The sequence below is a fragment of the Falco cherrug genome, chromosome 1 (genome assembly GCF_023634085.1).
Source record: "Falco cherrug isolate bFalChe1 chromosome 1, bFalChe1.pri, whole genome shotgun sequence".
Taxonomy (NCBI): domain Eukaryota; kingdom Metazoa; phylum Chordata; class Aves; order Falconiformes; family Falconidae; genus Falco; species Falco cherrug.
This window is the reverse complement of record NC_073697.1, coordinates 682287-709871: the sequence shown is the minus strand read 5'-3', so window position 1 is coordinate 709871 and position 27585 is coordinate 682287. Positions and strand designations below refer to the sequence as shown.

At 43.5% G+C, this 27585-nt stretch overlaps 1 protein-coding gene across 1 annotated transcript; it reads right to left on the bottom strand.

The window, feature by feature from the left end:
• Nucleotides 1-1124: 1124 nt before the first annotated feature.
• Nucleotides 1125-27585, bottom strand: LOC102048375 (ADP-ribosyl cyclase/cyclic ADP-ribose hydrolase 1). The gene is made up of 8 exons (XM_027808182.2): nucleotides 27311-27585; nucleotides 12660-12792; nucleotides 11847-11982; nucleotides 10960-11042; nucleotides 9121-9197; nucleotides 8312-8404; nucleotides 5972-6058; nucleotides 1125-2764 (listed from the first exon to the last, which is right to left on the bottom strand). Exons 1-8 carry the CDS (start codon nucleotides 27547-27549, stop codon nucleotides 2683-2685), a joined length of 930 nt encoding a protein of 309 aa, XP_027663983.1. The 5' UTR covers nucleotides 27550-27585; the 3' UTR covers nucleotides 1125-2682.

Sequence of the window (27585 nt, the reverse complement as noted above, 5' to 3'; positions counted from 1 at the left end):
CTGTGAATTTGGGATACTTTGTATTGGTTTGGGCGTTTCTTTGGTTTATAATTTTTCAGCAAAGCAATAGGATTAGGAATCATACTTGTCTGGTAGGGCATGTCTGCATGGCATTTCAAATGTGTGACTATGAATAACAAAAATGCTAGTTGTAAATGAGTTCACTAATGTTCTGTTATGCATGTAATCCAAGCACAGACCTGAGTGTGTCTCAGTGGGCCAGATGTACACCTACAGTGCATCTGTTCTAGTAAATAAAGTGGGCCAACATTAATGCTGCTTCCCGAAAGGCAACGAGCAGAACACAGTAGATGACACCAGGCTCTGTGGGTCTGGGGGGTGGTACTGGGGAAAGGAGCTGAAGGATATCCAGAGTGTGCCACAGCTGCTGTACTTGGGCTGACATCTCCCTTTGCAGGTGCTAATGAAGGGAAAAGCAAATGAGCCATTGTGTCCTGCACCCTCTTCCCAGCACATCCACCTGCAAATGCAGAAAATTTGCAACCCCTCTTGGCAGCAGAATAACGAGTCAAAATTAAATCAGGCAATTGGAAAGTTGATTATTTCCCTAAGGTTAATTTTGTTTATTGCCCTTTTCTCCTGTAAATGTGTGTCATCTTACATACCTTTAAAAGAAAGACTTTTTGCCGGGACAGTGTTCACGCCAACCACCTCTGTTACAAAGCTGTTATTTACTCCAGCACAGTTGCCTGTGTTAGGTGTAAACATCAGCTTTCAAAACCACGGATGTCCTTCTTGGCATTTTACTACATAATCAAATAAGAACAGTCACCTTTCTTAATTAATATGGCTGAGAACAACATATATATATATGGATGGATGTGTTCAAGATAAAGACACGGGATGTTTCACTGCCAGCCACCTACAGAGACATGGACATTTCTGTTTAAGATGGAGAGTGAGACAGAGTGCAGCCTAGGGAAGATGTGTGCTGTGACTTTTCTCTGCTTTCCTGCGTGGGTATATGTAGGGTTTCATACTTTGAATGAATTTCTGAGTTATTTTTAGGAAATGCTTATTTTTATGTTCAGTCGGAGGTTTAAATAGAATGTGAAACTGAATTAACCATGTTTGCCATCTGCAATTTTATTCTAGATCCCAACTTTACAGTCAATATTTTATACTATAACAGAAGAGGTACAAAAGCAAGCACAAAGACAAACTCTTCACCTATAGTCAGAAATAATCTATTTCAAAGTATTGGTATGTGTCTGCATTGATGCATCTAAGAAGTTACATAACAGAGTGCAAACAAAAATATTTTCACTTAATGTAAACATTATGGGTGAGGTCTTGGGAGTGGTCCAGCTACGCTCAGTGCAGGCTTGTGCATTACAGAGGAAAGGTTTATCTAGAGACGCGCAAAATTACACCAGCTTGTGTAGTTCCATAAGGATGCTTCACACTCTGGGTAACTGCAATAACATACGGCATTATAACCTCCTGCCTGTGGGATCATGGGAGCTTCAGTCCGCCTAATCTGCTGGTTACGGTGGCACAGCAACACCTAGGAGCATCTCTGTAACAGGGCTTGCTCTGTTCTCTTACTGTCAATGGCACTGCATGAAGGCACTACAGCCACGGCCACAAGCTGCCCTCAGATCTTTGCTTTGTTATAAACACTGCACTATAAACTATGCATATGAGGCTGGTGAAATAGCAATCCAAGGAAATCAATGAAATCTGCTGTTTCAGTGTACTATGGCATGCCCGTGCTTCTGAATTATGCACTGCAAGGAATCACCTTTCACCTCAGAAACCAAGGTCAAGAGAGACTCTTTATTGTGGCAACCTTTTGATGCTTGTCTCTGTTCCAGCGGATGGCCAAGCTGTGGCCTGAAGAACCTTTTATGAGAGTTAGAAGGCTTACGCTTACTGCTATATTAAGAATAAAATGTAATCTGAACTGCAAGAGTGTTTCCAGTAGGATGTTAATAGGGCAGTCTGAGTCAGTCTTGCTATTTTCTCTCCCCAGCTACATATTTGATGTGTTCTTACAGATGCTGGCAACCCCCTGAGTGGTTTCTGGTCTTTTCTTAGCTCAGCTCAGCCATTTCCCCAGCAGCCACTTGCTGTGATGCCCAATAAAAGGTAAGAACCATTCTGCCTCTTCCATTACTTGCTTCACTTGCTTGGGGGTGCCACGGTCCCTAGGAGAAACATGATGTATATATACCGTGTGCCACTGGGCAGTGCTCCCCTCTGGGGGATGTTGCGCTGGGATGCAGGGAGAGTGTAGCATGCTCCAGTCACTTCCCATCCAGTCTTCCAGCAGGGAAGTAGCAGAGCGCTGAGCCAGGCAAGCTCTGCCTCCGCCAGAAAGTCTCTCTCTTCTCTATGCATGCCCCAGGGAATACCATGCTCTGAGCCTGTGGGCACAAGGGGAGCTGTACAGGCGGGAGCAAACAAGGGCAACCATCTGCCCTCAACCACTGAACATGCCCCGGCCCCTTTGAAATAATGTTTGTGTGCATGTGTGTACAGTAATCACACCTAAAGTATCATCTCCTGTTATTTGGTTGTTAGTATCACAGCAAGGATTTCTGGTTATGGACTCTGTACACACCACACTACTATTTATCGTTCTAAGCTATGTAACCTCATCTTTTCCAGTTTTGCATGCAAATAATGAGAGTCCTCAGCAGTGTGTAGGACTGCATTTCATGGAGCTGCCGTGGCGTTGGTGCAAAGTCTGCAGTCTGAGTGGTCAGGATTATGCACACACTGAAGGAGCTGAACTGGCCTGTGATAAGACACAAAACCAAACAAATATTTAGTAACCACTTTGCAAGTACAACAGAGTAACTCCCCAGGTACTAAACCCAACATGAAAGTCACAGTGCATGTTACATCTGTGCTTATAAAGTAGATGTCTTTTCTTAGGTTATTTTTCAGATCTTGCTGCAGAAAGATAACTGGTGTTTCTAGGGGCTAGGGACAAGAGCAAGTGAGTATGCAATAAAGTATGATGTGAACTCACAGCATGTCAGCTACGCTGCATTAACAAAAATAATTATGAAAAAGAAGATCTCTTGCACGGGCTATGGAGTTGCTGCCATGCTGGGAAATTTACCATCTTGCTTAGTCAATGGTAACCTCTAGTGCTACAATGTAAAGCTGTTGCTAACAATGTCAGATATGATTAGATTTTTTTTGCTGCAATCACATCCAGTGAATCTATTTTGGGGTTTACTTGTGGAGGATGCTGTTGACGTGGACAGAAGCAGGAGAAAATGACCAGCATAAATTGCTACATGGCATGAAAAGCGAAATGCTCATCTGATATGGACCCACACAGTCCTGTTTGCAATGACTTCAGTGGAGAGATGCTAACTTGCACAGTCTATCTTGAAGAGTTTTACTGTACGTGTAAATTGCTTATTTTATTATTGCTCTGTATATAAAATACTAAAATTAATTGTCCATATTGCTCTACACAGTTGTTCATGTATTAGTGGAGCTCTGACAAAAAGCCACACTTGTTACTGTGTCTGAGGAGAGTTGTGAATCACAGCAATGAGTGTATCAGCGCTCAAGCAGATCACTGAATGCTGTTATGTGGCGTCCAGCCACATATGACAGCCAGGCAGTCAGGCCCAGCAGCAGGGGTTTACAAAAGGCGGGTCTTGCCTGACTGACCTGATCTCCTTCTATGACAAGGTGACCCGCTTAGTGGATGAGGGAAAGGCTGTGGATGTTGTCTACCTGGACCTTAGGAAAGCCTTTGACACTGTCTCCCACAGCATTCTCCTGGGGAAACTGGCCGCTCATGGCTTGGACGGGTGTGCTCTACGCTGGGTAAAATGCTGGATGGGTGGCTGAGGCCAAGGAGTGGTGGTGACTGGAGTTATATCCTGTTGAGGGCTGGTCACAAGTGGTGCTTCCCCAGGGATCAGTACTGGGGCCAGTCCTGTTTAATGTCCTCATCAATGACCTGGACAAGGAGGTCAAGTGCACTCTCAGTAAGTTGCAGACACCACCAAGCTGGGCAGGACTGTTGCTCTGCTTGAGGACAGGAGGCTCTGCAGAGGGGTCTGGACAGAACGGACCGATGACCCAAGGCCAACTGTGTGTGGTTCAACAAGGCTCAGTGCTGGGTCCTGCACTTGGGTCACACCAACCCCACACAGCCCTACAGGCTGGGGGAGAGTGGCTGCAAAGCTGCCCAGCAGAAAAGGGCCTGGGGGTGCTGGTCAATGGCCATCTGCATATGAGCTGGCAGTATGCCAAGGTGGCCAACAGCATCCTGGCTCGTATCTGAAATTGTGTGGCCAGCAGGACCAGGGCAGCGACCATCCCCCTGTACTTGGTACTGGTGAGGCTGCACCTTGACTACTGTGTTCACCTGTGGGCCCCTCAGAACGAGGAAGACCTTGAGGTGCTGGAGCATGTCCAGAGGAGGGCAACGGAGCTGGTGATGGGTCTGGAGCACAAGTCTTATGAGAAGTGGCTGAGGGAACTGGGGCTGTTTAGCCTGGAGGAAAGGATCCTCATGAAGGACCTTACTGCTCTTTACAACTGCCTGACAGGGGCTGTAGACAGCTGGGGGCTGGTCTCTTCTCCCAGACAACAAGCTATAGGATGAGAAGAAATGGCCTCAAGTTGCACCAGGGGAGGTTTAGATTGAATATCAGGAAAGATTTCTTCACTGAAAGGATGGTCAAGCATTGGAACAGGCTGCCCAGGGAAGTGGCTGAGTCATCATTCCTGGAGATATTTAAAAGATATGTAGACATGGTCCTTAGGGACATGGTTTAGTGGTAGACTTGGCAGTGTTGGGTTAACGGTTGGACCTGATCTTAAAGGTTTTTTCCAACCTAAACAATCATAGGATTCTGTAACAACTCTTCATGATGTGTTACGGGTTTCTCCTGTGCTAAGCCATGAGGGATCTAAGCTACTACTTATTTCCCCTTCCTTCCTGGCCCCTTAGTTTATTCATCTTAATCTAAAATAGTCTGTACCTACTCACAGGTCCTGGGAGCATTGATTAAAGGCTGCATTTACCCAAAGAGAAAGTGAGTACATGATCTGGCAGATTTATGCACTGCACCAGTGATAATTTTTTCACAAGGTGCAGAGTACCCGTTAATCAGGTTCAGCAATACCTAAACAGGAATATATTGCTCTGCCTTCAGGATTAAAGTTCTATCACCAGATAAGGCATTTGTCTCCTTTGCAGACCAACACTTCCATACTTAAAACCGATGTTACAAACACAGCGGGTTTTAGAAATGTTTGTTTACTTTGGAAATGTTATCTAATTAAGAGTTCTTCACTCTGAAAAGCTGTTCCTGACAGATATGAGTAATATTGAACTTTTGCTGCTTTTCTAATGTCACTAAGAAATAGTTTTGCTCTGTGTGAAGGTCTCTAAACCTACACAGAGGGATAAAGCCTCTCAGGCTTCTGTATCTCCTCAGCAGGCAGCTGGAGATTTCAGGCAAGTCAGAACTTGGGCTGCTGTTTCCCAGGTTCCTGTTTTTCTCTCCTGACAATGGTAAATTATAGTAATTAATAATGCTTATCATGTCTCATGCCTTATTCTCTGACAAAGCAGCTGGACAGAAAGTAAGCTTAAACTATAGCGAAGGAAGTGAGGACCATCCTTGACATACTGCGCTATCTGCATGCCACGGGGAGGAAAGCTGCTTACGTGGTTCTGATTATTGTAGGTAAAAAGCCCAGTCAGATGAAAATCTGTTGAAGATTGCTCCTTCTCTGAAAGCAATTGAACAAGCTTAATGGCAAGCACGAGGCAGAGAGCAAACCCCAGACCCAGCCAACACTTGCAGCCCAAGTGGAAGCCCTTGAGAAGCACACAGACACTGAAGGCATGTGATGGCAGTAAGAGGGGAGTCTGCTCTAGCTTGCTGTAAACCCTGTCAAGAGGGAGATGCAATTTCAGGTTTATGTTAGCAAGGCGTTACCAATAACAGCAAGTAATTACCTGTAATTGTCTTCACAGGTGATCTTAAAGTTTCGCTCTTCTAAGATGCTTTTTAACCTCTTTATGGAATGACCTGAGCAGGATTCACTGGAGAGAAAAGTCTTTCATTATTTGTGTTCCTTACGTGTACAAGAAGCTAAATTCCATACTATGTCACTTTGCTTTCTTTCAGGTAAGATTCTTTAAAAGCTTGTTTGCTAATGTGCTGTAAATTCCATTGGTTCTGTGGAGTTTTTGCTACTATTGGGCCTTCGCTGGTAGGAACTGTGATATTCGGCTGTGTACCTTGCACAAGAACTTTGTGCAGGATGGTGTTAGTGGGAAATAATTCAGTTCCATTCATAGTTCAATACGCTCTAGAACTGCTCCAGAGCTATTGGTGGCCTCCATCCACAGGAGTACAATATAAGGCTGTGGAAGGACAAAGGGATCGAGTCCTCTGTGAGATGAGAAAGGACCAATCATGAAAATGAGCAGCTAAGCCCCAGGCAGAACATAAGACAGGAGTAAGCAGGTAGACAACATGGGAGAAAGCATGCTATGAGCAGCGCCTGTCTGTTTGATTCAGTCTGTGGGTGCTGCTGCTTTGTTTTGGCAAGGGGCTGTTTCAACCTCTTTTCCATTGGCAGGAACCCTAACTTGTGTGTTCCTTTTCCATCCAGCTGATGGTTTCATGAAGCATGTAACAATGTCGTGCCTTTGAGATATTTACGTCTATGCTGAATTTGCTTGAAATAGCCCGAGGGGCCCCAAAGCTGAGTGAGAGGACTGACAAATGTCATAGGCAGAGATACTGCAAAAGACTTGCTACCTTGGGATAAAAATAATTACCTAGTCCAGAACATAGGACACACACCAGGGCAATAATACAGTAGCAGATCGTATCCAGTTCCTAACATATGGCATTAGTGGAAAGCAGTTCTCCTTTGTTCACTAAACTTGCCAGATCTATCAGTGACTCATCATGGAATACAAATCAGAAGATAAAAAGAATATCTACTATTGGAGCTAATCCTCCCTCTTTCTCCTTGGAAGGAAGTCGAAAATAAAAAGGAAACTGCTGTGAATGTGGCACAGGAGGAGGATGTGTCAAGAAGGTTGGCAGGGCACTGGGTTGTTGAAGCTGTTTAGGAGGAATGTGATGGCTTTTCTGATGTAGGGGAATCGTGACCGAAAGGATCAAGTGCTATGTCTGTTAGAACTAACGCACAGATTACTCAGTGTCCTTTTCTTCAGCAAACCTCTGTGCAATGGGACACAAGAGTATGTCTGGCACACTGACCACAGGATACATGCGTGCCTGTGGGCTCCAACAGATATGTCAGCTTGTGTGGCAGAGACACTTCAGGTGTCTGGGCTAGGGAAGCTGTTGCAGCACTGGAGCTGGTACTGTGTCAGACAGTGAGGCTGGCTAAGCAAGGGTCTCTGCTGGGTCCACACTCATTCCTGAGTGGCAACTGCATCATCACAGCCTGCTTCCTGACCCACAGGATCAGAGCTGCTGCCTCTGTCATGGGGATTCCTTAGGAATGGGAGAAACCATGGCAGTGTATTATAACCACAGGAACCACAGAACCAGCTCTGAAGGTAGGGGTCAAAGGCCTCTTTGACTGAGCCTCATGCTCAGTGCTTGAAATGTGATAGATCTGCAAATGAATCTGACCAGGATGGAGAAGGTCACTCAGAAAGGCTCAGATGTGATTTGAGGTCACTGTTCTTGTATCAGTAATTCCATGGTAAGCACTTAGACTCCAGATCTGTTATTAAAAATCACATAATCACTTAGGTTGGAAGGGACTACTTCAGATCATCTAGTCCAACCAGTATCAGCTAGAGCAGGTGTCCCAGGACCCAGTCAGGTTTGGGGAATATCCACAGTTGGAGACTCCACAACCTTTCTGGGAAACCTGCTTTAGCATTCAAAATTATTTTATCAAAAATAGTTTTGCTCAGCATAATTATACTATTACTGCAGACAAAGATATTTTCAGCCGTTCACCCTTGCAAATGTAGCCTGCTCTGTGACTTCAGTGCTGCACTCATAATAAAGGTCTGTAGAACTCAGTGGGGTTGGAAAGAACGTAAAGGTCATGGGACCTCTTGAAAGCAAGAAAAATGTCATTTGTCTTAGCTACAACTTCTCAGCAGTACCTACAAAAAATACTAAAGAAAACAACAGTACAGATGTTTATCTTTCCAGTAAACTTAGCAGCTAGGAGAGTGAAGGTAGAGCAGGTATTATGTGCAGGTTTAAGGCAGTGTCACTGTTAGTCACTTGTTAGAACTAAGCTGTGCTGTTTGGCTTCTACATGCTTGTTGTTTCGTACTGGCATGACTTACCTTTGAGGTCCACCGATGTCATGCATAAGCCAAATGTGTACTGCAGAGACTTTATCTGGATTTAGGTTAAAGATCTCAATACTTCCAAAAATGCTGTAAGAATGGGACATGAAAAAGCAAAACATTCTGTTATCTGAAAAAGACGTACAGAGTATGTTCCCCAAATACTAGTGCTTATTAGCGCTGCTGTTATTCTCAGTGAAAGAACGCTATCTTGCCAATGGATTTTCATAGAGTATTTAATCACCTTATGGTAAAATATTTTCTCCCCATTACTTCAATTTCAGAAGGACTTCTGAACCTGTCTGCAGACTGAGACAAGCTGAAGTTTTTCCATCTTTAGTACCTTTGCACCTGTTTGGTTTATTGGCTATTGATTTGGTCCAGTGCAAGGGAAATGAATATGGCTGTTCCCCTGACCAGCACATTCTGCATCTTTCAGTATTATTAAAGACTGCACTTCCAACCAGATGACCCAAGGAAGCACAGTCTGAAAGGGTAAAATCCAATCAGCTCCATGAACGGTTAGAAATGTGTCATTCAAGTGTAATGAAAAAATAAACTGCTATGATAAAGTTACTCTCTGTAGCAAGAGCATACTGGGTACCCCACCCTCATACCCTCTGAAGGATTTCAATTACAGTCACTGCATAGAAGGAGTTAAGTGAATCAGCTCTACCACAGCCAATGGTTTAGACCCCTATATGAGTTTCCCAAAATCTGTTCTGCACTGGGACTCGCTGGCAATGACATGCTCACCAGCGTGCAGGCCCCACAGAAACATGGGTGGTAGCACGCTGAGTAAGTACCTGCTGCTTCTGAAAGCCCCAGCTTCTACTGATCCATTGAGCATCACCTGAACCACACCACATGCTGCTTCTGCAAACTGAACAAAACAAATGGACATTACACTCTGACACTTCATGCAGTGCCGTGTCAAACTCAGGGCTAGTAGAAATTACTGTAGCTTCTTTGATGTCATCAGAACTGATGGATACAAGTAGAGGATCTGGCCAATATTTTTGCAGAACATATCAGTGCAAAAAAACCCAAAGCAACCCCAAAAAGCCTCTAAAAGCTATGGCAAAACAGTGACAAAGGTACATTAGCCAGCTATGAATTGGCTGTCAGAGGCTGCATGGGATTGGTACAGCAACTTTGCTTTCACTGCTGTTTTCAGGTTTTGTAGGGCTTTTCAGAGTCCCAGCAGCTACAGCTATCTGATGGGGCTGTAGTAACTTGCCATAATCCTCAGACTACTTTAACTCAGGTGGTGATGACGAGAACAGAGATGCCACACTAGTTTTAGGACATGCAAACCATCGTGTATTTGTTACACCGTGATTCACCCTCCGTGTTCTTTTGTGGCTTAGGATTTTTCTCCCCAGTGGTTTTCATAAAGCTCATCACTGAGTTTCATTTAATTTGATTTTTACATTACTGGATCATGTAATCACTGCTCTTTTAGTCTTTAAAGCTCACGGCCAAATATTTAAAGACTACTAAGGTTACAACATAAAGTAACCACTTTAGATACATAATGCATTGGTAAGACAAAGAATTTTTAAAAAGCTTGATGCAGGTGACTGTACTTATCAAATCTTCCAAGTCCTCTTACATCTAAACAATGTGGCTCACACTCACATCTTGAGAGCTGTGAAACTGCAGGAAGATTTCATTAAGTGTAACTTGCTAATGTAATACGCGTGAGTTTTAATAGATCTTAAATTTATTTGGACTGGAAAGCCTGCAGCTGAGCAAGACTGACTGTACGGTTGTTTATACCTCCCAGATTCTGGAACTGAAGGGATTAATAAGAACACAGAATCTATTCTGACCTTGGAAAACTTATGTACACCAGTTTACCCACAAAATTATTTTTTTATGGTGAGTAGACTTTTTCTTGGGTACGCGAGAGCTGAAGCATACAGGAATGCCTGCTTTCCACCTGGGCAGTCATCTACTAATAGCCGTATCAAGGATGAAGTCTTGAGAGACATGTAAAATCAAACTGATACAGAACAGGTTTTTTTCTGACAGTTTTTTTCTGTAAAGTGCTGATTCAACAAACCCAGGCTAACTGCTTAACTTGGACTAGCAGGGTCTCATTGCGTTGACAGGAGTTGGCATGTGCATACGAGTGGGTACACCCTAGGAACCTGGCCAGATGCTGCTGTAGGAGGACATGCTCTTCAGGTTTATGCCAGGAAGGTGCAAGGGGATTCTCAGCTGCTTGGAAAAATTCTGTGCCAATTTAGGCACTGCTCTCAATATTTACATGCTAAAATGTGTTTTATTTTAGCAATTTCAGTCCTCTGATTTAATTAAGGTGGTGATTATTATTAGTGTAAGCATTATTTGCAAAGTTCCAGCTGTCTGCCAAGTCTTGCTCTAGACACCAGCACACAGTCTCAGCCCACCCATAAGAATGCCCAAGCTACAGTGCTATTAAATCCTGTACGTAAAACATGGGACCTTGGAAATACACATTTCCAACACCATGATTTTTAGCACCTGAAGCTAAAGCTCATGTGAACTTTTCTGTTGTGTGTTTTAAGTCAAATCTGCAAACTCACATTTTTGGCAGTGTCAAGAACTTAGTGCCTTTCAACATTCTTGGATTCAGGGAGATTTGTTCTAGATCTTACCATCTTGGATGCCATTTTCCAGAACACAGAGCTAGGATTGCTCTCACATTCACTTCGTTTTGGACAGGATTCATAGTTGATTCCTGAGAAGAAATAAATTTATAGAATAGCTAAGGTTAGAATAAATATCATTGCAATGTTTACATGGCTTTGAGAGATGACTAACGATGGCAAAAAGATCTGCCCCCTACCAAAGAAAGAAGGCTACACGACGAAAGGGGTCTAAGAGGGAAACGAATTTGCATGTCTTCAAAGGTCTTCCAGTTTGCTCACACATGTTTTGGGGAGGCAGCTGCAGGCCCTGCATGCAAGTAATTCTCAGAAAACTGATTTTCTCAAAAAAAAAAAAAAAATTGAGAAACAGGTGGCTCTTGACAAATACTGTCCAATTGCATTGAAAAATTAAACTTTGCCCAACATTTTCAGTAATTCCAGCCCAGTTTAGAGGTTGCTAGCCTTAAGTACCAACCCAGGGGTCCTGTGGGCAGCAATTGCCCCAGGGTACCCACATAGTGCCCCTGACACTTTGACTGGCCTATGGCCAGGACCTTTTTGAATGGCATTCCTGTTTCGCAAGGGTTTGTACTACAAAGGTCACAGGAAGGCAGCGAGTAAGCTAGATAAAGAGAGCTAGATGTGACCATTAGACCAAGCAGCAACTTTGTGTTTTAATAAAAGCCAAAGCTGTGGTTTTAAAATTAACCCGAGAACTAAGTATTATTTTTGGTTTTCCATAACATGGGACAGAAACACAGTTAAGGTTTTAAACTAAATTACAAGAAAAGAATATGATAAAAGGATTGTGTTTAGGTTTAGATACACAAGAGGAAAGAATAGTCTAGAATTCCAGTGTTTATGTTTGTTTTGTAAAAAACCGGACTCATTACCTGGGGCAGAGGGGTCTCCACACCATGAAACCCTATCAGCCATATAACCCAACAAGGTGTCCTCCAAGGTAAGGAAATTTTGATTGGATTTTGTATAACGATGAGCGAGGTCACTTGTCTTGCTCCAAAACAGTGACTGTGAAATAAGGTACAATGTCTAATAAGTGATACTTATACTAGAGCTGCTCAGGAAATTTTCCTGGAGAAAAACAAAACCAAAAAATATCATGATAATGAAAGAGGTTTAGTTTTTATTGAAATGCTGCAAGTTCACCTTAGTGGGTCAGTTCTTACTCCTGCAGCCCATGCTCCCATTTCCAAAATCTTTTTGGGTGGTTACTTTTTTGTGGAAATGGATGCGTTCAGCCTATAAAGCATTTTGAAAGAAAGGTTTTGACTAGTTCTCATAGGATACATAACTAATTTGTTGTGTGCTTTGGAACTGCACGTGGAGGAACAGCTTTTTGGAAGCAGTGTCCCTTTAACAGCATGATGGGATGCTCCTTACAAAAAGCCACCTGCTCAGGGAACAGGGACATCTCCCTCACTTCACCAGGATGACCCTGGTACTGGTGTTTGAGGCAAGCCTCACACAGGGATAATCTGCAGTGACAGAGAATGAACAAGGTCACTGGGGTCCAAAGGTGATAACTGCAGGACTATTGCAGTAAGGGCAAAAGCAAAATATCACCCTAGTCGACCTACAGACCCTCACAGTCATTACGGACAAGATCCCATCGCTCAGAGCACTGCGCAGGCATGCCATTGCACAACAATCCTACCTCAGCAGTCCACCATGCATCGTACTGTTACCTTGTTACAGGGTATAGGATGACTCGCTAACTCCATTAAAGGCTGATAATCTTCTGATGTAATATTACAGGGGTTCTTGTAAATGAACGCATGTTTTAATGATTCCCATATTTCTAGGCAATCCTTATCTCTGCTGAAAGATTAAAACATAGTTAATTAGTATTTATGAGTATTTATTGCTGTGATAGGATGTCCTTCTGTTATGGTTAAAAGCTTTAGAAGAGTTCTAACTGTCCTTAGGCACCAAAGTACATTATCCATTACAAAAGCAGAGTATCTCAAGCAAATTAAGTAAAAACGGAGGAATCATAGGATCATTTAGGTTGGTAAAGACCTTTGAGATCATCAAGTCCAACCATTAACCCAGAACCGCCAAGTCCACCACTAAACCGTGTCCCTAAGCACCACATCTACATGTGTTTTGAACGCTTCCAGGGATGGTGGTTCCACAACTTCCCTGGGCAAATGAACAGTTTTAAAACATCTTTCTCTCTATCCTGCATTTTGAATTTCTGATTATTGCAATATCTGAATGTCCTCTATGGTTTTGTCCCTTAAAAAGAGCAGTGCTGATATCACATAACCAGAAGATCAGATTTCTTGATTATTCATACCAAATCATGTGAAGCAAATGTGGCAGGCTATAGGTTGTAATTTTAAAAGTATGGCTGAAGGATACTACCTTCTCAGGTACGGTGAGCCAAAACTATGCCCATGCATCTCCCTGTACAGAAATAATATCTATATTTTTATCTAAAACAAAAGCAGGTGTCTGGCTGTTTTGGACCTGATATGATTTTCGCTTATGCACTCATTTGTAGTTACTGACTTTGCTGGAGCCACAGCTGATTTGCACACGTATAGCCAAGATCCAGATCAGGTGCTTGGTCGACAGTGGGTTTTTTCAGTCCCCTCCTGATCCTACACCCAGTTACAGGTTCTGGCACTTTTGCTCTCACTGGCATGAGTCAGAGGAGCTCCACTAAATTTACATGGTGGGGAACTGCTTCTTGCCACAACACAACTCTGTCACCGCAGCCTGTGCTTGTTTCTTAAGACACTGCTTCATCAGCCTAGGAAATTAAAGCACCTCTCTGTTGACAGGAGGGCTCCTTTCGGACTACCAAGAGGAACTCTGTTGCACAGTGTGGGCAAGCAACTGTGTCTCTGTACTGATGTAGTGCCATGCTCCCTTCCTGAGGCTGCAGCATACAATACCATTTGGGATGGCTCAGGACATTTGCTTTCTTGTACTTGAGATAATGAATGAAAACTTTGTATTAAGATAATTTGCATTTATTGCCTGTCCAGTATGGGTTTTCAAGGCTGTGCCCCATGGGTGTACTTCCTTTCCTCTTCCTGCTCCCACAGTTTCAGGCCCCTGTGGAAAGCCAGCCTCTCTCCTTACAGCAGTGATAAAAAACTCTCTTCTCGATTTTAATGTAAATTTAAAATGTTGACTGCCTTATCCTGCTGTCTGCATGTCTGAATGGAGCTCTTCTGTCTTTGACTCATCTGATCTTTCTTCACCATTTGCAATCATCTTCCAGAGTGTTCCCACTAAAAGCTGTTTGAAGAATGGACTTTGTCTTGTGTGAAGAAATTAGAGCCTTCAGAGCACTATAAAGCCAGCACTGATCAATTAGTACACGACAGACCCACAGCTGCAGGCTTTGTTACCAGCTGGCACATCCACGTGGGATGTGGAATCTGATCACTTCCAAATAGTCCTAAAGGGATTAAGAAAAGCAGTAGCAATTCATTGAAGATTTCAAAGCATTTTCAAGTTAATTGTCCCTACAGCTGCGTGATCTCATTCCTACTGCTGAACCTGATCGCAATTTCTACACGTTTAAGCATCAGGGGGCCAAACTGGAATGCTGAGCTCTCTGTGTGACGTGGGCTGCAGGAGCCAGAACCACTGAGCTCCTGGCCGTCTCCTTGCTGTCTGGGCATGAGCTCCCCTCCTTTCCTTCCTCAGCCTTATGGAAAATAATCAGAAGACAAATAGGAGGCCAGACTCACTCTGTGGCCAGAAGAAAGCGACAGCACCTGACAGCACTGTGTACCAGAGGGAATGTGTCCACCAGACGCACCGCAGGGGCTTGGGCCGGTATCATGCCAGGAAGGACCAGGCAATCCACAACAAGATGTCCCTGGCCTTCCTTCTTTTCTGCCTTTATTTATGTAGTAGCAAATCTAACTGAGTATTGTATATGATATTAGTTATGGGGAGGTCATACCACCAAGGTGGTTACTACAGCAGGTTTCCATGCCCCGGATTCTTCCAGCCCTCTGCAAAGGCTCCGCGGTGGGTATGTCCTCAGCTCTCGCTCCCACGGCAGCCAAGCATGTTACACTGCAGAGCTCTAGCTGGGCTGCAGATATGCCGCAGCCCAACCTGGCAGATTTCAAGCAAGCTTGGGTGCTGCTGCTGCAGAGTGCTGTCCGAGACACAGCCTGAGCCTGGGGCAGGGCACAGGCAGGTCAGCCTGGAGCGTGTCCGGCCGGCCAGGGCAGCCTGGCTGCACGCCCCATCTAACGCCTCACCGTGCAGTCTGGTACTGCTGTGTTAGGGACCACACCTCTTGCTTATACCAACCAAATTTACCTCCAGGTAAGGAAAGACTAGTAAGAATGATGATTTTTTACAGGGCTGTTGCCTTTTATCTGGGAGCCTAAATGCACTTCCAGTTACAGTCACCGTAGAAATCAGAAGCCAAACTGCAGATGCTCTAGGGAGCACAGTCAGTGCACTGTCATGTCAGGAAGTTTTCACATGTTTTACTTAGCAGAATTTAACTTGAGTGTATTAAATTTTCTCCTGGAGGAGCCTGTCCCTGGCTGCAAACTGTGTAATTAACCTGCAGAGACCATCCTTCTAGCTTTGGTATTTCATTTAGGAGTTGGGAAGTTGTAAATACCTCTCACTGCCACTTAGGATTACAACATGTCTGCACTGAATCAGCCAAAAGAGAGGGCTCTGGGTGATGGAGGGCAGAATAGGCAGCTGTCCCCTTTGCTTTGCACAGTCAACAGTATAATCAAGAGAATTTGTAGGGCTTGGCTATGAGCACTGGTACATCTCACAGACATTTATATGGCTCACACCTTCTCATCTGTCAAATGATTTGTGCTCCTGGCAGAAGCTTTTTTAAAATTTTTTTAAGCTACTCCTGAAATCTGTTATATGTAACAGTGTTAACAGCCACAGATGACAGCTGGTTACCTGGTCATTTACTCTTTCATATTACAAAGTTTTTAAACTTGGTCTCAGAAGACAAAATATTTTTCAAGGAATCATAAGAAAAATCTGGGGGGTTTATTTCCAAAGCAGAAAGGTAAGCAATACACACAATACAAAGCAGTTCTGCTGCTGGACTCAAGTCATGGCCATAAAAAGCACAAAGCAGCAACCATCCAGGTGATTAACAATCCTCCCGGGACAGCTTGCTGAGTCACAAATTCAAAGCATCAGCTCTCTAGCATTTCAAGACACCAAGCTCAGTACTTGGTGATGTGCATGGATGTCACTCGTGCCCAAGAGAAGAGTCTTTATATCCATGGTCCTGGCAAAGCTGAGCAAAACTACAAATGTCACAGAAGTGGTATGGCTTAGACTTCAAATGGGGGAAGGTCATCTACAGCTGCTAATTGGCGTGGTACTTTTAATTGTATAAACTAAAATGATAAGGCATGAAGATGGGCTTTTATAGAAATTAGGTAATTTCAGCATTGTTTTAGAAATCAAAATACAGATCTTCAATGTAAAAAAATACATGCAAGAGCTTAACAATATTTCATTTTTGCTGTCCTCACCTATCAAGGTGGATTAAAATAATTCATTGATATGCCATTGGAAAGCTATTTCTCTGATACGAAATACAGGTTTCGCCTCATATCTCAAAGAGATTGCCAGTCATGTAGAACTGTGATTTTGATTGATATATGGAAAAATAAGTCATGACAAGTCTTTTGGACTTGTTAAAGCCAGCTCCAGGGAGATATGCCACTCTTTCCAGCCTCACTGTTGAGGTAGACACTTTTCACCTCTCCCTTTTTCCAGCACAGCGAGAAAACATTTGTCTGGTATGCAGCGTTTAATTCACGCTGAGCAGAGGTAAAGGCAGAGACCTGCTGTAGCTCTGGGCCTCCTGAAAACAACACGAGAAGTTCGCTGGCATGTGGTATGCTAAAAATTCCAGCAAGAAGTTTCAGGTTGAAACAAGCACATCTGCCCCACCAAAAAATGCCTGAGAAACAAACTGTCCTCCCAACTTCTCATTGGGAAGTTCTCAGTCACAGAATGGGCTCATTTTGTTTTCTTTCTTGGTGTACAAAAGAAAGGAAGCATGCAAAAGAGATCACCAGTCTACCAGTCACATTTATCTAATCCAGATACAGAAATCCATGGTGAATGCGTTACATACCACACTGCTGGGAGGCTCATGTGATCTCCTTCTCTGGTTTTCGTTTGTATGTTTTGGGTTGCATATTAATTCTGCATCATATCTGCAAATATCATATATTTGTGCATAACAGATTTCTTCCTTTGAGGTTAACTTTGTTTATGCTTAAATATTTAAGGCCTTTTATTCTACTGCAGAATCTGAAATATTTAATCCAAATTCAGTGACATGTAACATAAACACACTCTAATGTTATGTTTAATTTTTTTAAAACTTTTTTTTTATGAACAGAGTTTGGGAAATGCTGGCACGTGTGAAATAATAACTAGCTTACTTAGAAGGAACACTGTGAAACCTGCTGTAAACTCAAGAACTGAACTTACAACCCTTTCTCCTGAATGTGAGGACTGCAGAACTTGCCTCATGACCTTCTGGAGACAGACACTATATCCTGTACTCTGTAGAGTGTTGAAGAAGGGCTGGGATGCAAATAACCATTAAAACCACATCGCCTTATTAAATCCAAATGTTATACATACTGCAAAGCATATCCTGCCTTTGTCCTTACATTTGGGTAGAAGTTGCATTTTCCAATGAATTTGAGTATTTCTACCCATTTACCTTTTATATGAATATCACACTAATTTATCAGACAGAAGCTGGAGCCAAGAATAGTTCCATTAGCAGCTATCCTAGCAGCCAAACTTTAATGTGCTTATTAGAAAAACGGACAGCTCCTGCATCATTATCTCTTGCATATCAGTACACTGGTCTGGCTAACCTTGAAAGAGTATCCTTTCACTTAAGGGAATGGGATGGCATTGAACTATCTGGAAAATCACTATTAATATAGATCTCCTTTTTCTTTACTTTGTAATTTTCTTTAACTGGACATGACAGAGCAAATTCATCCCCAACTGAAATCTATTTAATTGTTATAATATCATGAATAAGTTTCATCCCTGCAGATTTCAGTTACACCATGAACAATGTCTTGCTTTCAGTTACTTGGGCTGTGTTGCTTGTACATTTATACTCAAAGATTTGAGAGAGACGCTTCAAGTATGGGACCCATTTTAAATTTGTAAGAAATTACTTCTGGGCTTTGTTCTGGAGAACTCAGTCAACCCTGCCTGTATTGTTCAAATCGCTGTGAGGCACAGATACTTTCCTGGTGAGACGTGGTCTCCCCTGCACCCAGTAGCGGCTTTTCCAAGGTCTCAAGTTTTCTTTCTAAAGCACGCAATGTCTTCAGGCCACACTGAGATTTTAATTGTGGTTCTGTGGTGAGGCTCTGAAGTTAGAGCTGGAAACAGTCCCCTGAGTCCTTTACGTAACTGGCCTTTGCAGGCACCAAACCTCACCAGCAACTGCAATTTGTATAAGAAAACCCTTCTCATTTGCTACCACTGTTAGCCAAAACTGTAATGCAGATATGCAAATAAGCACTCGGAAATTTGGCTTTTTAAAAAAATCAGTGAGAAGTTTGTGGTTATTATGAAGCTCCTTAAAGGCTTAAGGTCAATTCACACTCTGCTGGGAGCCTAAGGTATCGTCTTCACCTGTGAAAGCCCAGGCATTTCAGAAGGAGAATGCATATTGAAGGATCTAAATGGTGTAGCAGTATTTCTGCATCTAACAGACCCGTCTCTGCCTGTGTTTTAGTTTATCTGCCTCCTTTAGGTGAACTGTGATGGCTGTAGACAGTGCTGCAATTTACACATCCATATTCAATTTGTTTTTTCATGTAAACTTGTGAGTGGCTATGTCTTTATGTTGTCAAAAACCTTTATGCCTGTGTTGAGGAAGCCCTCTGTAACCCAGAATCCTTTTGCTACCTTTTTTGCCCTAAATATTTCTGGGTTTTCTTCCGCTGTCCCTTCCCTTCTCCCAGCCTGCTGCTGCTTTGGAGTAGCTTTTTGGAGCGGCTGCCAAGCCCAGCCCAGGCGGCTGTGGTTGCGCTTCTCTGCAGCCAGCTCGAGCAGCAGGTGTGAGGAGCTGGATGCCGGGAGAACACTGCCACCAGGAGGGAGAGGGGGCTTCGCAGGAGCCCCAGCTGAGGGCAGCCCCAAAGGTGTGCGGTTCTTCATGCCAGCTGATGGCCAGACCCATCTCCAGACCACCTGTCAGAAGATGGGTACGTGCATGCAACAGATCAGCTCCGTGCCTATTCTTCCAGCACCTAAAATCTCCCATCAGGTATCTTTGTGCTAAAAATCAGACAGATATGATTTAAGAGAGGTCAGCCAACACGCTGTCATCGCTGAGGATTTGATGAGATAACTGTCTGCTGTTGTTAGCATTAGGATAATAGAGAGGGGGGAAATTACCAAGGGAAAGGAGGAAGGAAAAAAATCACGGAAGACCTGTCAATCTCAATGTTTCCAATGAGCACCAGCCTCTCACTACCCACTTAGTTTAATTATTGTAAAGTGTCTGCCACCATAACATTTCTGACTAACTTTTTTTCAATATGAGAATGACATACTCTATTTTCTTGGCAGCTTGATTTTGTAGGTATTGCTCTCTGTTAATTAAATAGTTCAAAAGCCAGTAAAGAAAATGTTGGAGGAACTGACTGGGGATACAAGATCCAAAACTCTGCCTCAGAGAAAGATGACTTCTGGAAAAGTTGCCTGCAGGCAGGGCGATTAAATTCCCCACAGCAGAGGTGGGGAGTCTGGAGGTCTGGAAAAAGAAGTACAAGGTGAGATTTCCACTGGGTGCACCTCAGGGCTGTGTACATTCATTTACAAGTAACGACTTGGAACGAACGATAGCTCCTCATTACATCGGTCCTTCACCTTTGGCAACAATGAGAAGGTTTTAATGGCAGGTGTACTTGTGGCTTTGGTTTATAGTTCCTAGAGTGTTTCACGTGTGTTGTGTGCTCCAGGACAACAGTAAGCCTTACCACCCTTCCTGGGAAAAGTTGAGCCAAGAGGTGGCAGCTATAAACCAGTGAAGGGTTCATCTACATAAGCAGATTTTTTTGCTGGCTAGATTTCAGCTTTCCTGGGTCAAAACCCAAGCTGCTAAAGCAGATGGTGTTTTCAGTGATGCTCTGTAAGTGGGACACAGTGTCTAGAAGGGCAGAAGCTTCACCTGGACTGCATTTTGACAGAGGGTCATAGCTGCTTTACAGTTTAAGCTTCCAAGTGAGGGCCATGTCATCAACAGATAGAAGGGGAACAAATTTAAGCTGGAATCTTGCCACTTGATTAGAAAGTGTATTTTTAGTATTGCTTTATTTTTAATATGAAACTTGGAAAAACACTTCTATAAGAAAGATCTAAATTAAAGTATGTTATAGCAGGGAATCACTCAACAGCTTAATGCAGCTGCGGACTATCCCCCCCCCCCCCCCCCCCGAAAAAAAAAAATAAATTGCAGTACATTAGGTTTTTTTATAGAACTGAAACTGCTGGGATGTGGCATAAATGCAGTAAGGAGAAGTCCCTGCTTCAAGGGTGGCATGTGTCAGCAAGACAAGGACAAGGGAACAGATCAGAGATTTAGTACAACTGTGAGTGAGCTACTTGCTAATACCTGATTTGGGTGACATCTCCTGGGAAGACAGCCCGCATCTTCAGCATCTGTTTTTACCCTTGGACACTTAAGGGAGATTTTCATTTGACCCTAGAGAGAAAAAGGATGCCCCTACAGAGAAGCAAAATTATATTTCCCCACAGTGCTCTGAAGCGTTAAAATTTCTCAAGTTTTAACCATACCTTAGCAATGACAGCTGAACAGTATCACCTCTAAGCACAGCTGTTTTCACTGACATCTCTACAGATATTACAGGAGAACTGAAGCAGGGAGAGGTGGGGAGGAAAAGGATTTCCCCTTTCAGCAACAACATGCTCTTTGACTGGCCTATCCAAACATCTAATAATTTCAATTCTAAAACAGTGCCATAATTTAGACAGCCCCAGCCATTGCTCTGTATAGCCAATTCTATAAAATCAATGAACAAGAGAGAAGGCAAAGAACAGGCACTGACTGTATATGACTAAATAGCTGCATAAAGTTGCAGTAGAAAAGTTGGACAGTATTTCATCAACAAATATTTCTGATTAATGTATAGAAGGCCAGTACCGACAGAATGATATTCTCTTTGGTATCTTGGATTAAAACCAAAGGAAACTTTCACTGCAAGCAGATTTATTATATGATGTGGGGTAAGTGTGATGCAGTATGTGTAGGCTAACCTAAATGTGAAAAATTATTTGAAATCCTACAGAATCTTGCAGTAAGAGCCATTAAATATCTAACCACTGTTAAATAAATGTAAGAAGTTTGAATATATGAGACATACATAGTCATTTAATATCAATTTTCATATGATTATAACTCAATATAGATGACAGAGGAGTTGACATATGGCTGCCAAAACAAGAGATAAGTTCAGGTCTCAACAGCATCTCTGTACCTCAGAAGTACATTGATGTTGGCCATGGAGAAAAGACAATGCAACTTTTGACATCTTCCCCTTAAATCTGCAGGAAACTCTCAGGCTTGGGTTGCTCTTGTCAGTGGAGTTACAGCCTGGGAGGGTAAATTTTAGGCGCAGAAATGAGTATGAGCTTTGCCCAGAATTGGATGGCCTTTCACAGCCTAGCATTGATGTTTATACTCAAGAAAAGCAGAAACAAATGTTGGCGGTTAATTATCTCAAGAACAAATAAATGATAGCTACTCACTGCCACATGAACTTGTCTCTTGCTAAAGAGAAAATGAATTCTTTCTAATAAACCTCCTCTCCGAAAAGATTACAATGACACCCAAACAGAACCCTATCTTACAGCCAAGAATAGTTAAGAAACTAGCCCTGTATAGCATGAGGGCTCATTTGAAGGACCAACTATAGAACCAGTGGCCCCACCTCTAAATCTTAAAGTGCTAATAACTGTCCATTTGTGCCTACTAAATGTTATACTCCAGCTTCCCATTAAAGCTCAATACAGCATATTTTGATGGAAGTGTATCTTTAAGTAAGACTCAAGCAATTCTTAATGTTTATATCTTAGTTACCAAGAAATTACAAGAACAGTCAAAGTCACTCACATACAAGTCAGGGGAAAACAACTGTAAAAGAAGACCTCGTTATAAGTATTGAAGGACAGAATACATGAAAAACAGCTATGCATGCTTCATGTAACAAAGGCTAACAGAGAAAAGGTATTAAAGTCATCATATTGGCATATGAAATAGGGAGAAGAATATTAAGAACATACACTGAAGCATTGTAGCAAATGTTCTAACTTGGGCGTTCTAATAAGCAGTGTGTTATTATGATGATACAGTGCCCACCTTAATACTGAGAGACAAACTGAAAGTAGCAACAGATATCAACTCCATTGCCATTACAGAGGAGCCAAAATGTTGCTGCATCACTGTCCTAGTTAGTCAGCGGACCTCTTGCAGTCTAAAAGCATTTTCTAAGAAACAGGAGAATAGAAAAGTACCTCTGGAGACTGTCTAGTCCAATCCCTGGCTCAAGCAGGTTGCTCGGAGCCATGTCCAGTCTGGGTTTGAATATCTCCAAGGATGGAGCCTCCACAAACTCTCCAGACAACCTGTTCTCCTCTTGGACCACCCTCACAGTAAGAAAAGGATTTTTTGTCTGATGTGTAAATGGAATTTTAATTATTTTCTTTGTTTAAGTATGAACAGAAGTATTTTAATTAGTGCCCATTGCCTCTTGTCCTGCAACTGCATACTGTGGGAAACCTCGGCTGGTCCGAGGGATCGGAATGTGAGCTTAGCCTTGAACAGATACCCGTGTATCCATGAAGAGTCCGAGAAGTCCTGAGAAGAGCTGAGCTAACAAGATAAAGGAACTGACAGCTGCGCAAGTAAAAGAAGCGTATTAAAGATGTGTCGAAGAAAAGATCATCCAATCATGAACTGGCGGTCTCTAATTAAACCAATCATGTATAGACACATGTTCTTAAGAAAAATATAAAAAGGCTTGTAAGAAAAATAAACAGGGCCTTTCATCGCCAGGTTTTTGCATTGTCAGACTCAGTAGGATTGCTGGGCCTGGAGAGTCACGTACGTTACCAAAGTGGCTCCCTCTCTGCATACTTGGTGCTCTCTCACTGACAGAGGTTAGACAAAAAATAAGCTGGTTTGATTTCAGCCATTTCCAAATAGCAGGTCCGTGCAAGCTTGGCTTAGCTTGGGTGAATGGGAGACTGAGAAGTGACTGCAGATCCGAGGGGGATACTCACTGCATGGGAATGAAAAATTTCTTGGGCTGCAAATTTAAGATGAGTTTATTTCTAGACTGAAAAAAAAGCATTGTTTATGCTTTGGGGATCAGTGACTATGACCTTTTAGAATATATCTTCTCTCCTCCTTTCCCAGGGCACAAGGTGTCGATCCGTGCCTGACCTCAGCCTGCCAACCTAGCCACGGTGGAGGAAAATGAAATCCGTTAACTCCGTCAACAAGTTCCGTGCTACACCTGTTACTGCCGGTTTTCCCCCTGCAGGCATCAAGGCACAAAGCCATCACAAACAACATCCCCCAGCCATGGTAAGTTACCAGGTGGCCACAGCTGCTCTCGACCAGCCCTGACCTCCCAAATGACCCGGCCTTGCCCCGGCACAGGCTGGTGCTGGTGGGTGCCCCGCTCTGCTCACCCCTACGCCTCCCTCCTCCAATTATATCTGCGATAAATTCCTGCAAGCTCAAATTTGTGTTGCATGAGACCCGGAGTATGAGAAGGGTGAGTTTCCGATAGCCACGAGGGAGGCCGCACCGCTGGGAAAGAGGAGACTGAGTAATCTGAGGTCAAATCCTTCCCTCAGCCTTTGGCCCCTACTCAGACAAAACTACCGCGCGTACCAACAGCCACGGTCGATGACTTCGGCAAGACTAGTGAAAGCAGAACTTGCAGCTTTTGTTAATGTTGAAAAAATCTCAGACTGCTGAGCTGTGGCAAGCTATGGCTCTAGCTCCGTCTCCTGGCAGCTGCCAGTATCTTCCAGGGAAGTCAAAATGAAACACTGCTCTTTAATGTCAGCATCTGGGTGTGCAACCCTGTGTGCGAGGAACAAACCCCCTAAAACCTGCTGCTAGACCACCCACATTTTCTCCTAAAAAATGGGGCTAATATTGAAAATACCCTGTTTAAGCATTTGGTATTCCCTGCCTCCTCGCAAACTGTGGCATGGTGACAGTTCTGTGCAGGAAGATGAACCGAGGAAACTGTGGGTGTGCAAGTCAGGCAGCCAGCAGCAGAGACAAAACTGAGGATTGCATTGCACACAGGTACTTCAACAATTTTTTTTCCTCAGGTGCTGCATACAGTACCTGAGAACTGCCCTTTAGCAAGCAAGTTCAATACCGCGCCTGCATGTTTTGATGGCTGAGGGGGATAAGCACATCGACAGGGTAATACCTGATTGCATGAGGCAATTCTTCAAAACGCGACTGCAGACAGCAGCAGCCTTTCCAGTGGCCTCACTGAGCTTGGGTTCAGCCCACAGACCATGTCGCAACAAAGAAGAGCATGACCAGAGTGTACTGACTGTGTACGGTGTCTGGGGCTCCAGGAAAATGAGGAAGAGTGCAAGGAGGTATCCTCTAGGATTAAAGCAGCCATGATGGTGGAGGTGTGTACGTTAGCATGTCCCTGGCCTTCTCACATGATTTATAGCATGCAGTTGCAAAAGCAGAGCTAAAGGGGGGCTGTAGACTTGTGGCCTTTGTTAAATCCATCCATGATATCCAGAAACATTATGAAAGTCCATATTCATATGTCAACAATCCCCCTTTTTTCTAAAATCTGCCAGCTATTCCAATTTGAACTATGGCACTCCAAAATGTAGTAGTCACACTCACTAACTACTGCGGTGAATAGATTGCTATTTTTAAAAATATAAAATAAAGTATCACCAAAGATGGAACTTAGTGGCTCTGATATAAAAAGGTAAACGTATGAGGAAATGCCCATGAGTTTACTAAAAGGAGAGTTTTTTAAACAAATGCGCATGTTGGTGTAAGATTAAAAGGGCAAGAAGAGATTGTGGGCAAATTTATGAGGAAATGAGAAGATGTCTAACCAAGGCACCAAGGTTCCCATGGTGGGATCGGTGGCAACAGAAGTCCTGATTCAATATAGACCACAGCTTGCTCAGCTCATAAACCTGCCCAAGTTTCTGCAGTTCCTTGTTCCTACTCCTTTACTTTGATTGAGTGCATCAAAGATCTCACGCAACACAAGATCCAAGGCCTACATTAACGATGAAAGAGCATGGGATGAAAGATAGGGGGTGCTCTGATGTGTCCTAAAGGCAAGCATTTTGTTATTGCAAAGTGCCAGCAACACAAGTGGTTGCATACACGACAAACTGCACCAAGGTCAGCTGGATCAGAAATGAGGAATCTCGTGTTGGATTCCCAGGAAAGCACCTATGTTTAATCCTTTGTTCAGGAACCTCCTGAACATTTCAGGTGTGTGTGAATGAGCGTATTTTTCCTTTCTTCAGTGTTCTACGTCTTGGATAGATTTGTCTCTTAAATAAAATAAACCAAAAAGCGTCCCACTATACAGAAGTCATTTAATCTGAAAGAAAGTGAGCTCACAGCCATGAAGCTGTTAAACATTGTTGGATTATGAATAGCACAAAATGTTATGCCTTGTAAAAACAACCTTCCTAGAAAATTTATGATCATGAGTTTGTGATTTTTTAAAAAGTGTCTTTGAAATAATTGCTTAAATAAATTATTCCCAGTGCTATTTGTGGTTCAGATTCAGCCTGTTGTTATGAATGAAAACGTAGGTGACTTTGAAAACGTGTTCACACAAAACTGGTTTTCACATCTTCAGCACCCCAATTTGAACGAAACAAGCATAAGTACTAAAGGTTATCAGGCTTCAAAATAATTTCAGATTTAAATACGAAGTGTATTTAATAAATAAGCTTCTTTAATAAATTCGTGTGTGCCTTTAGAAATATGTACATGATTTTGCAAAACCTTCAGGAGCTTTTTAATTTTATTTGAAAAAGAATCCCCCTTCCCTCACTAAACCCACGTAGGTGTTTAATGTAAAGCATGAACTTAAGTCTCTGCATGCTTGGGCCATGATTTTCAATGTGACAGTTTCCCTTCAGATGCTGCAAATCAGCTTTTAAATATGGCACCAGACATCCAGGGCCAAGAGAAGTCCAAACACAAGCAAACTATGTACAGCTTTGTTCTCATCAGCAAAATGTTATGAAAACGAGAGGTGGCAATTGCCTTTTGTAAGACAAAGACCAGGATGGTTCTGTCACCTGGCCAAGGTGTGGGGCAGCCCCACAGCTCTCAGCCCAGGGTGGTGGAAATGGCTGTCAGAGGCTTACTGCGGACACAAGATCGGGTGACTGGAGCCACAGAAGCGATGGATGTGTCCCTGCTGAGAGACCCTGGCTGCTCTGGATCCTGTCCTGAGGGTCTGTGTGTCCCCAACACTTGCAGGGGGCGGGGCTGGGGCACTCCTTATTTCATACTCTGCCTTTCCCTGTGGTGAAGTAGATCAGAAAATCAGTTCTCAGCCTTAACAGACGTGGGCTCAGGGGATCCTCTTCTGCAGCAGAGGAGAGGTGGGCTGCTCGGGGTGTCACACCACCTGCTGCCATGGGCTGAGCAGGGACCAGCACTGGGTGAAGGCTTTGCCTGGGACTGCTGTGCTGGCAGTTACCCATCTGTACTGCTCCGTGCGAGCTGTCTGTGTGCTCATCGCAAAGTCTTACCCACATGCTAAAAACACCTGTCTTGGCTAACCCTGAGATATTTCTCAATGCTTTTCTAACACCTTTGTCCATCCTTTAAATCTGTGCTGAACCTTCTCCTTTTCCTCCCTGCTGTGTGGGTTTGGTTACACGAATGCAGGATTTTTGGCAGATCAGCTTTATAGCAAATTGCTTACCTCCACGTACATAAACCTGTTAGAATGCAGCTTTTATTTCAGCTGGCTTTAAGGAAGTTTCAAAACCTGTTGATGATTACGTTTTGACCTAGGATTATTGTTCATTACACTGGCTCTGCAGGTAGTTTCCTTAAAGAGCCCCCACTCAGGTGCTGATGGTCGCTGTCAGAGTCTGAACATTTTGCTACAAAACGGGGGTCTTACCCCCCTGACTTCTCTCTGCCACTGCAAAGAGTGGACACAGCCAGGTGGAGGTGAGAGCCAGCTCTCTTTGGATCACTTTACACACCTGATGCACACCCGAGACCACTACTCACCCCAGTTCAGGGTACCGTGCCGTGATGTAGTTATAACATCTTCCCAGGATGACTTCCTGCAGGTTCCTAGTGGTCCCTCTGTCCTTCCACTTCAGCATTTGGGGGCTGAGCTCTCGCTCCCCGTGAGTCAGGACGGAGGCCAGCACCACGGCGAGGACGAGGGCGGCCAGCAGGACCGCGATCCCCACCAGAAGGACGGTGCGCTGCCGCGTCCGGGCAGAGCCCTGCTGGAAAGGCATCGTGCCAGGGCTCGGTGAGGAGCAGCACCAACTGCT